The sequence below is a fragment of the Actinia tenebrosa genome, unplaced genomic scaffold (assembly GCF_029948245.1).
Source record: "Actinia tenebrosa isolate PJP-AT-01 unplaced genomic scaffold, QUT_ActTen_1.0 PGA_scaffold4__44_contigs__length_22323623, whole genome shotgun sequence".
NCBI lineage: Eukaryota > Metazoa > Cnidaria > Anthozoa > Actiniaria > Actiniidae > Actinia > Actinia tenebrosa.
The window spans coordinates 22,036,176-22,051,250 of NW_028292581.1; the positions used below are offsets into that span (position 1 = coordinate 22,036,176).

The 15,075-nt window shown below is 37.9% G+C and overlaps 1 protein-coding gene across 1 annotated transcript in view; it reads right to left on the reverse strand.

The window, feature by feature from the left end:
• LOC116296265 (glutamyl aminopeptidase) overlaps positions 1 to 14,129 on the reverse strand; it is a 17,802-nt gene extending 3,673 nt beyond the window's left edge. Inside the window, exons 1-17 of the mRNA XM_089036683.1 lie at positions 13,119 to 14,129; positions 11,974 to 12,153; positions 10,752 to 10,851; positions 9,216 to 9,336; positions 8,760 to 8,914; positions 8,473 to 8,586; positions 7,541 to 7,675; positions 4,278 to 4,343; positions 4,124 to 4,189; positions 3,463 to 3,620; positions 3,302 to 3,384; positions 2,817 to 2,944; positions 2,463 to 2,518; positions 1,238 to 1,385; positions 952 to 1,025; positions 691 to 792; positions 430 to 603 (exon numbers count right to left, since the gene is read on the reverse strand). Coding sequence (XP_088892809.1) covers positions 430 to 603; positions 691 to 792; positions 952 to 1,025; positions 1,238 to 1,385; positions 2,463 to 2,518; positions 2,817 to 2,944; positions 3,302 to 3,384; positions 3,463 to 3,620; positions 4,124 to 4,189; positions 4,278 to 4,343; positions 7,541 to 7,675; positions 8,473 to 8,586; positions 8,760 to 8,914; positions 9,216 to 9,336; positions 10,752 to 10,851; positions 11,974 to 12,153; positions 13,119 to 13,810 — 2,552 coding nt within the window. The 5' untranslated portion in view covers positions 13,811 to 14,129. The remainder of the gene's footprint in view (positions 1 to 429; positions 604 to 690; positions 793 to 951; positions 1,026 to 1,237; positions 1,386 to 2,462; positions 2,519 to 2,816; positions 2,945 to 3,301; positions 3,385 to 3,462; positions 3,621 to 4,123; positions 4,190 to 4,277; positions 4,344 to 7,540; positions 7,676 to 8,472; positions 8,587 to 8,759; positions 8,915 to 9,215; positions 9,337 to 10,751; positions 10,852 to 11,973; positions 12,154 to 13,118) is intronic.
• Between the last annotated feature and the right edge of the window lie 946 nt (positions 14,130 to 15,075).

A 15,075-nucleotide genomic window follows, 5' to 3' on the forward strand; every position in this document is an offset into this window, starting at 1 on the left:
ATCCAATTATTTCTTCTCGTGGAATGCGTTCCGCCCTTATTTTTCAGCCCTTTTTCCTGGCCCCTTTTTCTTTGCCCTTTTTTCCTTGTCCTTTTTTCCTGGCCCTTTTTTCCTGGCCCTTTTTTCCTGGCCCTTTTTTCCTGGCCCTTTTTTTCCTTGCCCTTTTCTTCCTTGCCCTTTTCTTCCTTGCCCTTTTTTCCTTGCCCTTTTTTTCCTTGCCCTTTTTTCCTTGCCCTTTTTTCCTGGCCCTTTTTTCCTGGCCCTTTTTTTCCTTGCCCTTTTCTTCCTTGCCATTTTTTCCTTGCCCTTTTTTCCTGGGCCTTTTTTTCTTGCCCTTTATTCCTTGCCCTTTTTTCTGGCCCTTTTTTCTTTGCCCTTTTTTCCTGGCCCTTTTCCCTCGTGAAAGTTGTCTCGCTTTATTCATCTTACTTGTTTAGTATATAAGGCTGGTTACTCGAGCCCAAAGCAGCCATAAGTTTGCTTCTTTCAGTCACGTCTGTTGTGTTCAAGAATTTCTGGAACAACCAATGCCATTCATCAGGACCAGTGTTAGCTATTCCATACCGATAAACCAATGAACGTATGTCAACATCTATTGTTAGTCTGTTTGGCGAGAAAAAACGTGATTCAAATGAATCTTGATGTAACATGAAACTAGGCGAGGCGCGAACACAAAATGATGGTTATTACCTTTGACCGTCTTTCCATTGCATAAAAATATCAGTTACATTTTTCTTTGCATCCTTGTCGCCATTGTTGCAAGCTGTTGCCAACAAAGACACCTGGAAGAACCTGGAAAAAGATCGATAATCAATCGGTGACTAATCGAATTTCTGTCGAGAACAATAACCGATGTAAAACTAGTTTGGTTGTGTAAAAATATGCAAAAATAGATACCGTTCAGTAATCGATCATTAATCGGGTAGAAATCGATAATTATTAGGTACTTACTTTTCAATGTGTCCACTTCGAGGCTCCCAACCAAGTTTTTCCACATGTGGTCTGACTTTATTACGAATAAATTTCTGCAAATGGACGAAATTATATGTCAGATTCATTTAAGTTATGTTGTGGGCATTATATTGTGATTGAATGACGAGTAACTGTGTGTTCTTTGATTGTCTCAAAGTGGAAACCATTTGAACGTCACAGTACCTGTATTAGTTCCAATATTGTGATTGGAAGATGAGTACCTGTGTGTGCTTTGATTGGTTTAGATCTGTTATGATTGACATACCTGTAGGTTACCAAAGCAAGGTCTGTTGCCCAGTACCGTCTTCAGGTAACTCAAGCTGCTTAACGCAGTCTTCCAAGGCACGTATTTATCTTCTTTAGTCAAGTATTGTAACATATCCAGGGCTGTTTGGTATTCTACAAGACCCGCCCTGAAACACGATGTACAAATTATTGATACTAGAGTGATTGTACGAAAAGAACAGACACAAGAAGCTAATGATCATCTAATGAGAAATAATGATGATGACAACTGATGATGGTGATGATAACTGATGATGGTGATGATAACTGATGATGGTGATGATAACTGATGATGGTGATGATAACTGATGATGGTGATGATAGTTGATGGTGATGATAGCTGATGATGGTGATGATAACTGATGATGGTGATGATAACTGATGATGGTGATGATAACTGATGATGGTGATGATAACTGATGATGGTGATGATAACTGATGATGGTGATGATAACTGATGATGGTGATGATAACTGATGATGGTGATGATAACTGATGATGGTGATGATAACTGATGATGGTGATGATAACTGATGATGGTGATGATAACTGATGATGGTGATGATAACGGATGATGGTGATGATAACTGATGATGAAAGGTGATAACGATGGTGATGATTATAATACATGATGATGGTGATAATAGCTGATGATGGTGATGATGATGATGATGATACATGATGATGGTGATGATAGTTGATGGTGATGATAGCTGATGATGGCGAGGATGATGGTGATGATGATGATACATGATGATGGTGATGATAGCTGATGATGGTGATGATGATGATGATACATGATGATGATGGTGATGATAGTTGATGGTGATGATAGCTGATGATGGTGATGATGATGATGATACATGATGATGGTGATGATAGCTGATGATGGTGATGATGATACATAATGATGGTGATGATAGTTGATGGTGATGATAGCTGATGATACATGGTAATGATACATGATGATGGTGATGATGATGATGAAGATAATGATGGCGATGATACATGATGATGATACATGATGATGATACATGATGATGACTATGATAATGATGCACTATTAAATGCTTGTAGTAAAGATGCATGATGGTGAGGGTGATATATGGTAATGATACATGGTATGATGATGATGATTTTGACGTTGTTATTAATACACGATGATGATGATCATGACACATAGTGTTGATAAACACAGTGTTTACCTGGCCAAGCTGAAAGCATCATTAATCAAGCTGGACCTGTCTTGAGCAGAAAATACCTGAAACAATAACAATAGACCTCTTTACCTTGGACATACCAACCCCCCCCCCCCCCTATTTCAGACCACCTATCATTCCCTAGAGAATAAAATTATTTGTATTTAAAGGTGTATCCATATTCATGCGTCTTCTCGTGCGCAACGATGAAAAAAACAAACAAATGATACTCTAGGGAATGACATTTGGTCAGACGAAGGATAACACGTTAAAAAGCCATATATAAGCTCTACACATATGTGTGACCTTAGGATTCGCCAAGAGCGTGACACAGCATGACAAAGTATTACGTGACTTTACCTCGGGATTGGTATTTAATTGGTTGCTCAACGCCTTCCAGTTGTCTTCATCGTAATGCACTCTGTAGTAACCATGCTGTTTGTAGTTTCCTTTGATCCATTTAGTTCTTGCAGAAACCGCTGTCTCAGCTGAAAAAAAATACGAGAAAATATGTGGATAAAACAACTATTTGTACCGGAAGGGATGTATACGTCTACATAAAAAAATATTAAAAAAATCGTCCTTTTTTCACGAGGGTAGCACTTAATAGCCAGTGGCTAACAAACCTGTGGCCCTCATTCCATGATCGAATTGGAATTTAGGAGTTGATTTTTGCGGAGGGAGGAAAACCGGAGAACCCGGAAAACCCTCGAAGCACAGGAGAGAACCAACAAACAACTTTACTCATATACAACACCGAACCCGGCGGGACTCGAACTCGGGTCGCATTGATGAGAGGCGAGCGCTCACACCGCTACGCCACCCGTGCTTCCCCGAAGTCATACCGGAAGTCATGTTCATCCAGACAAGGGACGAAATATTGGGATGATCTTGCGTGACATAGGTGAATGGTATGTACCACTTGTAGCTATGGACGTAAGAAAAAGACAGACAGACAGTCAGTCAGACAGACAGACAGTACAGCTTGTATGCCAGCGTGACTTACTTATACTGTGACGTGACCGTGACATTTGCATTTGGATCCAACAGGAAGTGCTTCTGTGACAAGCTTACTTTGTTACCATTCCTCTTCACCGTGACCACAGGATATCCCATTTGAAAGGTCCACGTATCCATGATGGCCTTGACATCAGTCTTGCTAACCTGAGTAACGTAATACATAGTGTCACACAACCTTATAGTGTCACGCAAGATACCTCGGGGGATTGAAGGATTTAGGGGTCGGGGGGTCACATGTTCATATATTTTTAGGCCACCGAATCACTGAATTACCGCTCGCCTCTCACCACTGTGGTCCGGGTTCCTGCCCTGGCTCAGACTGGATCATATATGAGTTGAGTTTGTTTGTTGTGTTGTTCTCTCCCTTGCCACGAGGGTTTTCTCAGGGATCTCCAGTATCCTCCCTCCGAGTTGAGTGTTGTATGTTGTAAATATAGAATGTAGTGGTAGTGCGTGTGGAGGGAACCTCACGGAAGAAGCCCCGCATGGGAAGTGGTGGTTGTAAGATATAAGTTAAAAAAAAAAGAAGGTTATCATGACTAATGAAAAAATAAGACTGATTCCAATGCTGGAAAAGACACTTTATCTTAACTCTCTCCATTTGGCAAAAACGTTATGTTAGACGACACTAAACAAGCTTTGCATACTTTTCCCAGGGCATTCCAAAGATCTTTGGTTTCTGCATTTTTAAAGGCGTAAGTTTGAAGATAGTACTGAGGAAGAGAAAAACATTGATGAGTGTTTTATGGTGGAAATATCATGGAAAAAAGAATAATGGGTTAATGAGCACCTCCAACGTACCTGAAGACCTTTTTTGAAGTCATCATCTCCAAGGAAATTAGCCAACATTCTTATTATTGACGAACCCTATCGACAGAAAAAAACATGTTACGAGTGGTAGCTACGAAAGTTTGACGAGTAGCTACAAACGGTTGAAGAGTAGCTACGAGCGGTTTGCGAGTGATTACGAATGGTTGACGAGTAACTACGAGCGGTGTGCTAGTGACTACTAATTGAATGGTTGACGAGTGGCTACGAAATGAGTATGACTGTTCTTTTGGATGGCGTACAAAGTGCACTTCAAAATGGGAATTACATTCAAGGAGTTTAAGGAGTAGAACGAACCCTGGATTTTGACCCGTTTTATTCGATATCTTATTCCATTCGATTTTGACCCGTTTTATTCGATATCTTATTCCATTCGACTTTCACCCGTTTTATTCGATATCTTCTTCCATTCGATTTTGACCCGTTTTATTCGATATCTTATTCTATTCGATTTTGACCCGTTTTATTCGATAATTGAATTCATTCGATTTTGACCCATTTTATTCGATAATTGAATTCATTCGATTTTGAACCGTTTTATTCGATATCTTAATCCATTCGATTTTGACCCATTTTATTCGATATCTTATTCCATTCGATTTTGAACCGTTTTATTCGATATCTTATTCCATTCGATTTTGAACCGTTTTATTCGATATCTTAATCCATTCGATTTTGACCCATTTTATTCGATATCTTATTCCATTCGATTTTGACCCGTTTTATTCGAAATCTTATTCCATTCAATTTTGACCCGTTTTATTCGATATCTTATTCCATTCGATTTTGACCCGTTTTATTCGATATCTTATTCCATTCGATTTTGACCCATTTTATTCGATATCTTATTCCATTCGATTTTGACCCGTTTTATTCGAAATCTTATTCCATTCGATTTTGACCCATTTTATTCGAAATCTTATTCCATTCGATTTTGACCCGTTTTATTCGAAATCTTATTCCATTCGATTTTGACCCGTTTTATTCGAAATCTTATTCCATTCGATTTTGACCCATTTTATTCGAAATCTTATTCCATTCGATTTTGACCCGTTTTATTCGATATCTTATTCCATTCGATTTTGACCCATTTTATTCGAGATCTTATTCCATTCGATTTTGACCCATTTTATTCGAAATCTTTCCATTCGACTTTGACCCCTTTTATTCGATACCTTATTCCATTCGATTTTGACCCATTTTATTCGAAATCTTATTCCATTCGATTTTGATCCGTTTTATTCGAAATCTTATTCCATTCGATTTTGACCCATTTTATTCGAAATCTTATTCCATTCGATTTTGACCCATTTTATTCGAAATCTTATTCCATTCGATTTTGACCCTTTTTATTCGATATCTTATTCCATTCGATTTTGACCCATTTTATTCGAGATCTTATTCCATTCGATTTTGACCCATTTTATTCGAAATCTTTCCATTCGATTTTGACCCCTTTTATTCGATACCTTATTCCATTCGATTTTGACCCATTTTATTCGAAATCTTATTCCATTCGATTTTGATCCGTTTTATTCGAAATCTTATTCCATTCGATTTTGACCCATTTTATTCGAAATCTTATTCCATTCGATTTTGACCCATTTTATTCGAAATCTTATTCCATTCGATTTTGACCCGTTTTATTCGATATCTTATTCCATTCGATTTTGACCCATTTTATTCGATACCTTATTCCATTCGATTTTGACCCATTTTATTCGAAATCTTATTCCATTCGATTTTGATCCGTTTTATTCGATACCTTACTCCATTCGATTTTGAACCGTTTTATTCGAAATCTTATTCCATTCGATTTTGACCCGTTTTATTCGAAATCTTATTCCATTCGATTTTGACCCTTTTTATTCGAAATCTTATTCCATTCGATTTTGACCCATTTTATTCGATATCTTAATCCATTCGATTTTGACCCGTTTTATTCGATATCTTATTCCATTCGATTTTGACCCGTTTTATTCGATATCTTATTCCATTCGATTTTGACCCGTTTTATTCCATATATTATTCCATTCGATTTTGACCCGTTTTATTCGATATCTTAATCCATTCGATTTTGACCCTTTTTATTCGATATCTTAATCCATTCGATTTTGACCCGTTTTATTCGATATCTTATTCCATTCGATTTTGACCCGTTTTATTCCATATCTTAATCCATTCGATTTTGACACGTTTTATTCGATATCTTATTCCATTCGATTTTGACCCGTTTTATTCGATATCTTATTCCATTCGATTTTGACCCGTTTTATTCCATATATTATTCCATTCGATTTTGACCCGTTTTATTCGATATCTTAATCCATTCGATTTTGACCCATTTTATTCGATACCTTATTCCATTCGATTTTGAACGGTTTAATTCGAAATCTTATTCCATTCGATTTTGACCCGTTTTATTCGAAATCTTATTCCATTCGATTTTGAACCGTGTTATTCGAAATCTTATTCCATTCGATTTTGACCCATTTTATTCGAAATCTTATTCCATTCGATTTTGACCCATTTTATTCGAAATCTTATTCCATTCGATTTTGACCCATTTTATTCGATATCTTATTCCATTCGATTTTGACCCGTTTTATTCGATATCTTATTCCATTCGATTTTGACCCGTTTTATTCGATATCTTATTCCATTCGATTTTGACCCGTTTTATTCCATATCTTAATCCATTCGATTTTGACCCGTTTTATTCGATATCTTATTCCATTCGATTTTGACCCGTTTTATTCGATACCTTACTCCATTCGATTTTGAACCGTTTTATTCCATATATTATTCCATTCGATTTTGACCCGTTTTATTCGATATCTTATTCCATTCGATATCTTATTCCATTCGATTTTGACCCATTTTATTCGAAATCTTATTCCATTCGATTTTGACCCATTTTATTCGATACCTTATTCCATTCGATTTTGAACCGTTTTATTCGATACCTTATTCCATTCGATTTTGAACCGTTTTATTCGATATCTTAATCCATTCGATTTTGACCCGTTTTATTCGAAATCTTATTCCATTCGATTTTGAACCGTTTTATTCGATATCTTATTCCATTCGATTTTGACCCTTGAAAACATGAATTAAATTCAAGGAGTTTTCAAGGAGCTTAAGGAGTAGCACGAATCCTGTTATAAAGAGTGTGAGAAGGTAGCGCAACAATGTGTTGGTCTTGCGTGACCGGTTGTGTTGTTGTATTACAATACCTTACTGTACGATATCCTGTCAAAGATCTGTTTGATTTTCTTGGGATGATCCACTTCTACTGAGATGGGATGAGAACTGGCCATTGAATCAAGGGGGAAGACAAGCTGCAGGTCAAGCAGCAAGAACTGTTCCATCTGGAACAAAAACAAAACTACAGAGTGACAAAACTGATAAAGCGCGCAATTATTGTTTCCATTACAAGAGTAAATTCGAATGAAGGTTATTTGAGGGAATCCCATCCGCCAATCATCACCATCATCATCATCACTATCATCACCATCATCATCACTATCATCATCATCACCATCACCATCATCATCACTATCAACACCATCACCATCCATCATCATCATCATCATCATCATCACCATTATCATCACCATTATCATCACCATCACCATTATCATCACCATCATCATCACCATCCATCATCACCATCATCATCACCATCATCATCATCATCACCATCATCGACATCAAGCAAACCATCATCATCATCATCACCATTATCATCACCATTATCATCACCATCACTATTATCATCACCATCATCATCATCATCACCATTATCATCACCATTATCATCACCATTATCATCACCATCACCATTATCATCACCATCATCATCACCATCACCATCCATCATCACCATCCTCATCACCATCATCATCATCATCACCATCCATCATCACCATCATCATTATCATCACCATCATCATCACCATCATCATCATCATCACCATCACCATCATCATTATCATCATCATTATCATCATCGACATCAAGCAAACCATCATCATCAACATCTTCACCACTGTCATCATCACTATCCTATCACCATCATCAGCATCATGTATAATCATTGTGTCATCATCATTATTATTACTATTTGAAATCTAGATGAATACATGACAAGATTATATGAACGTACCATGTCCCAGTCAGGGTGCACGTGATGAACACCAAGATACTCCACATAGCTAGCGAACCCTTCATTCAGCCATAAGTCATTCCACCACTTGGGTGACACGATGTTACCAAACCACTGAAACAAGTTAACACGAGTTATACAAGGCTTTTCATCAAATGTTTTCCCATTTCAGACCTTGTGTGATTCTTTCTAAATGGCAAAACAATATACCAATACTAGAACATGATCTAGAGCTAAAGGAAGTAAAGCACGTGATTCAATTGTCACGTGATGGTTGTCATGGTTACCTGATGTGCTAGTTCATGGGAGACGACTATTGCAACAGATTGTTTGTTTCCTTCAGATGATACGCCAGGTCGGTACAGGAGCCTCGTTTCCCTGAACGTGATTAGTCCCCAGTTCTCCATGGCGCCGGACGAGAAGTCAGGGATGGCTATGAGGTCTGGGGAAGAATAAAACAAAAACAACTGAAAGAATTGACTTTAAATATAGCCCACCTCCTTCTAAGTTGAGTATCATCATCATCATAATTGGCATCATCATAACTACCATCATATCATCTCCATCATCACCATCATCACCATCATCACCATCATCATCATCATCATCATCACCATCATCATCATCATCTTCATCATCATCATCATCATATTGCATCGCCATCACCATCATCATCATCATCATCATCATCACCATCATCATCATCATCATCTCCATCCTCGTCATCATCATCATACGATTACCTTGTTTGGGCAGCGGATAACCCACATTGTAATATTCTTCAAAGTAAGTGATGATCTTCTCTGCGACGGAAAGAGCGTAGTCTGTTTGGTTTATCTGGTCACGTGTTGTCCAGACACGCAGCTACGATGGATACGACAAGAAGATGCCAGGAATTAGATCCAGATAACCTGGACAAAAACTCTAAGTTCTCTACCACTACTTACACCACCCTCGATTCTCTTATGGTTGGAAGTTGGGAGCTATACTTTAGAGTTATGACATGCTGTAACATTGAATTGGTTTCCATAGTGGTTATTATATGCTGTAACATTGAATTGGTTTCCATAATGGTTATTGTATGCTGTAACATTGAATTGGTTTCCATAGTGGTTATTATATGCTGTAGCATTGAATTGGTTTCCATAATGGTTATTGTATGCTGTAACATTGAATTGGTTTCCATAATGGTTATTGTATGCTGTAACATTGAATTGGTTTCCATAGTGGTTATTGTATGCTGTAACATTGAATTGGTTTCCATAATGGTTATTGTATGTTGTAACACTGAATTGGTTTCCATAGTGGTTATTGTATGCTGTAACATTGAATTGGTTTCCATAATGGTTATTGTATGCTGTAACATTGAATTGGTTTCCATAATGGTTATTGTATGCTGTAACATTGAATTGGTTTCCATAGTGGTTATTGTATGCTGTAACATTGAATTGGTTTCCATAGTGGTTATTGTATGCTGTAACATTGAATTGGTTTCCATAATGGTTATTGTATGCTGTAACACTGAATTGGTTTCCATAATGGTTATTGTATGCTGTAACACTGAATTGGTTTCCATAATGGTTATTGTATGCTGTAACAATGAATTGGTTTCCATAATGGTTATTGTATGCTGTAACACTGAATTGGTTTCCATAATACAGTTATCGTAGAATGATAAGTTATACACCGTAGTGAAAATAGTAACGGACGTTTCGGACGTTAGTCCTTCGTCGGAGTCAACGGTGTATAACTTATCATTCTACGATAACTGTTTTATTAGAAACACCGACGCAGTCCACGCTAGTGTTTACTAGCCAACATCTACATATGGTTTCCATAATGATTATTATATGCTGTAACATTGAAATGGTTTACATAATGGTTATTGTATGGGGGCATAAAAGAGTAGGTAACTGACTGACATAGAAACGGGTTTTCGTAAGCAATGCCACGAACTAAATTATAACCGCATCACATCTTGCATCTATGGCCGTAACTACGCGTTTTGATTGGATGAATTACCTTAGAACAATGATGGGAAGCCATTCAAATGTTACGGCATATTATGATGCCTCATGTTCTTAGTGCCGTCAGTGCACGCAACTTTTCTTGTGAGAAGAAGTATCTCGAAAGGTTTTTCCGACCAAAAAAAGGAAATCTTTTGCACTGTTGCCTTTTTTCATGCATAACAGGTGAATTGTTATTTCTCGAACTGAAATTGCGTGACAACGTGACGACCCTAAGAACGTCTGTGTAGTATCGTTACTGATGGTTGTTACCGTGATGTTCTTGTGTTTTCCTGTCACTGTTTTTTTGTGAGCGAAGTCACACACGATGAAAGCCAGTAAATAAGTGGACATTGGAACAGATTTCTGGAATCTGAAACAAAGCAAGACAATGATAGAAAGATCATCAAAAGTGTTCCTGCCTGTTGCTTAGCAACTTAAACAGATTGAAGCTCGTACTTGGCAACGAAAGTTGATTCAAACTGTTACTAAGCAACTGAATCACAGGGGCGGCGGAAGCTGAAAAATTTTGGGGGGGGCACTCCAATATTTCACGGTACCTTGAAATGATCCCCCCCCTCCCTGTTTAGCTTGATTACAAACGTGTATGTGTGATATTTCAATCAGTAACATTTTGCGCGCATTAAACCACTTGCAATTGTGCTGAGAGACACAAAAATGATGCAAGTCGTCGCTAGATATATCGTATATTTTTTAGATACAGAAAATTATGTAATATCAAAATAATAAATAATGGTAATCATAACCAAATCTCATGCGTTTTTTTTTTGTGTGAGGCATTATATTCTGGGGGGGCCAGGCCCCCCCAAAAAATCTAGTGGGGGGGCCAGTGCCCCCCCGGCCCCCCCGGCCCCCCCGCTTCCGCCGCCCCTGAATCAAATGGCTACTCGACAACTAATGCTGATGCTGCTGTCACTAGAAAAAAACATTTGGTTAAATTTGTTACTATGCAACCAAAGTTGGTTCAACTAGTGTTACTAAGCAACTGAAGCTGATTCAATTTGTTACTAAGCAACGAAAGCTGCCTCAAGTTGTTACTAAGCAACGAAAGCTGCAAAGTGTTACTAGGCAACCAAAGCTGATTCAAGTTGTTACTAGGCAACCAAAGCTGATTTAAGTTGTTACTTGGCAACCAAATCTAATTTAAGTTATTACTAGGCAACCAAAGCTGATTCAAGTTGTTACTAGGCAACCAAAGCTGATTTAAGTTGTTACTAGGCAACCAAAGCTGATTTAAGTTGTTACTAGGCAACCAAATCTAATTTAAGTTATTACTAGGCAACCAAAGCTGATTCAAGTTGTTACTAGGCAACCAAAGCTGATTTAAGTTGTTGTTACTAAGCAACCAAAGCTGATTCAAGTTGTTACTAAGCAACCAAAGCTGATAAACGCCGTTACAAAGCAACTAACATGAATCGTCACTAGGGAATATGGTAACATATCTGGCTTATGGCAACTGGTAAAAGTTACTTACTTGGTGGCTACCACGCCATTAGGCAAACTATTCTTACTGTCTTCAGGCATGTTGGTTAGTGCCGTGTAGTCGTTGTCATGTACAATCGTCGTCGTGAAGGTGGCTTTCATCGCTGGTTCGTCAAAGCAGGGCAATGCTTTGCGGGCATCTGTCGGCTCGAACTTTGTCGTTACGAGTTTCCTGTTATCAAAGCAGACTTGCCGTCAATCAAACTGATTGACAACCTTTATTGCCCAATACGAGCGGCTTGCCGTCAATCAAACTGATTGACAACCTTTATCAACCATGTTGGTTGATATAACATGTGTTGTGTGCCATAAATACTAATGCAGTTAGTAACATGGTTAGATCTAGGTTTTTAAGTAGGGGGTTGACAAAATCATAAATATGCGTCTTTTAAGTAATTTGCAAACAAAATGTGTTTAAACCGATTATTTCCAAGCTAGAAGGGAGATTGACCCTGTGACTATGTATTCCCATGTATTTGCCACTACTAGGTAGAGCTGCTGCACGTGGAGCGAGCGTCATGGAGGAGACCCTTGAGGCTAGTGATAACAATATGAGACAAACGAAAAACCAATAAACGACGGTGGAATTTGATATAGGATCAGTGACGGGTCAATAGTAAGATCCAAGTATCTATGCATCATGTACTCGAGATATCTCTCTAGTCGATCAAGGGTCTTGGTTAAGTCATAGTTAATAGAGGGGAATGGTTAGGAAACCTATTGTTATTAGGTCTTTGTTCGCTTGTGAGGTTGAACCGGTCTTGACCATGCACAATGTTTGATTTATGCTCATCCGAAATTGCAAAGTAAGTAAACATAAACTTTGTTGGGTAAGCCAAGTTGGTTTATCAGGCGAATCCAAGGGAAATATAATCCTTGGCTTAAACAGCACATTCCTTCAGTTCATGATGATAACAGTAAAGCGGATACTAGATACATAAGAACGTACTCGGTAGCTTCTCGGTAGCTTCTCGGTAACGCCTACGACTCTACGACATATCAGGAAAAATGCCCCGACACAGCCCCGGAAAATATTGCTACTTGTCTAAACTTTTTTAAACGTTTTTTGGCTTTAGTTTAAATCTGTAAAATGTTTGAAATCTTTCTAACTATAATCTTAGCTTAGCTTCTTCTCACCTTTTGCCCAATTTCTTGTCTTTATAAGTGCTAAGGTACAAACCATTCAATACTTTCCCAGATAGCACACCTTTGTAGCTCATTTGAATGACATATTTTCCAGGTTTAAGTTTGCTTTTCATGATGAAAACATAAAAATTGTTTTCCGTATACTCCATTTTTTCTTTGACTTCTTGTTCTTTACCAGCAACGAACTCGTTTCCTCGCGGTTCAGCCGAGTGTACTGACGAATGCGTGATTGTCATCTCATTGAAGTGAATCAAGATGTACTCTGTATCTTTATTCACTTCAACTAATACACTCACATTACCATTGAACGTGTCTGTAGTCAAGTTTGGGTGTAAATACAGGTCATAATGAATAGGGACCACGTTAGTTGGTAGTCGTACTTGATACCATGGCTCGGGGCCTAGAGTTGGTTTGGTTGTGATACTCGAAGCAGTCGTAGCAGCAGCTCCTTTATTTCTCTTTTCCTTGTCAGCTAAGAGCTCACGTCTTGTTCTTTCTTCAGCGTATTTTGCACTAAGGACACCAGACAAGACTCCAATAATCACGGCCAGTAAAACGAGTATTATTATGATAATCAAAAAACGTTTCTTGGAGAAGACAATGAATGGTTCGCTTGAAGTCTTGTCCTTCTTGCTTGCATCTGGTGGATGCATTGGGACCTCTTCTATGTCACCCGTGGCCATTCTTACTAACTGCTCCGACAGAGAAGATGAAATACCACAAGAATCGTAAAAAAAATACACCAAAAGCAACGAGAACTGATCAAAGCAACAAGCAAGCGTCTCTGTCGACAGCTAAATAAATAATCTTTACAGCGTCTGTCGGTGAGAAGTATCAAGTAACAAAAGGCTTTAACTTTATAATGACAGCTATAGTCAGAAAAGTTAACATGCTGGCTACAAAAGTATTCTTGAAATGGGTTGTGTTTTGACGAGCCACCTGCTCTAAGAAAAGTGTTTCTTGAATAAAGTCATTATAAACAAAACGATTATGAACGACATGGATGACAAAGCACAAGAATATGGTTACGGAAAGAACAATATTGCTAATAGAGTCGCGATCTTATTTTTTTTACAGCCGGCCTATCGCTGATAGGCATCTATAGGAAACTTAACCGCTCAAGCAGGAAGAGGTGGTTCATTTGTGATCCGACAAGGAAAACAAATGAGAGCCATACCTGAAACCAATGGATCGTGCTAACGGGAAAAAAACCCAGTAAATATGAACAACTTCTGCATCAAATAGAAAAGCAAGTGAGGACAGTAAAGAGATAAAGACAAGAAAAAATGAAAGAAAGAAAGAAAGAAAGAAAGGAAGGAAGAAATACGAAAAAAAAAAAAAAAAAAAAAAAAAACTAAAAAAAAAAAAAACAAAAATAGAGAGAAATACAAACAAATTGGGAGACAAAATTTTAAGTTGTGAAATTCGGTTCTATGAAGAAAGGAAGAAAGAAAAACTGTTTTTCACGTGCATGATGGTGATGCTATGAAGTTGTGATGATGATGATGGTGTTAGTGATGATGATGACGGTGATGATGGTGATGATGATGGTGTTAGTGATGATGATGGTGTTAGTGATGATGATGGTGTTAGTGATGATGATGGTGTTAGTGATGATGATGGTGTTAGTGATGATGATGGTGTTAATGATGATGATGGTGTTAGTGATGATGATGGTGTTAGTGATGATGATGGTGTTAGTGATGGCGGTGATAGTGACGATGATGGTGATAGCGATGATGATGATTAGGAATCTAGTATGTCCGAAAGAACAGACCTAGAGTGATTTTACTTGACCTGTGAAAGAATACAGCGGTTAACGTAATACACAGCAGTAGTAACTTATTCCGATATATTTCTTTTGTAATAGACTGATTTTCATAAACCCGTGAAACAGATACCATTAGTTAGTGTGTAAGAGTGAAATGACAACAAAAGAATACAATGG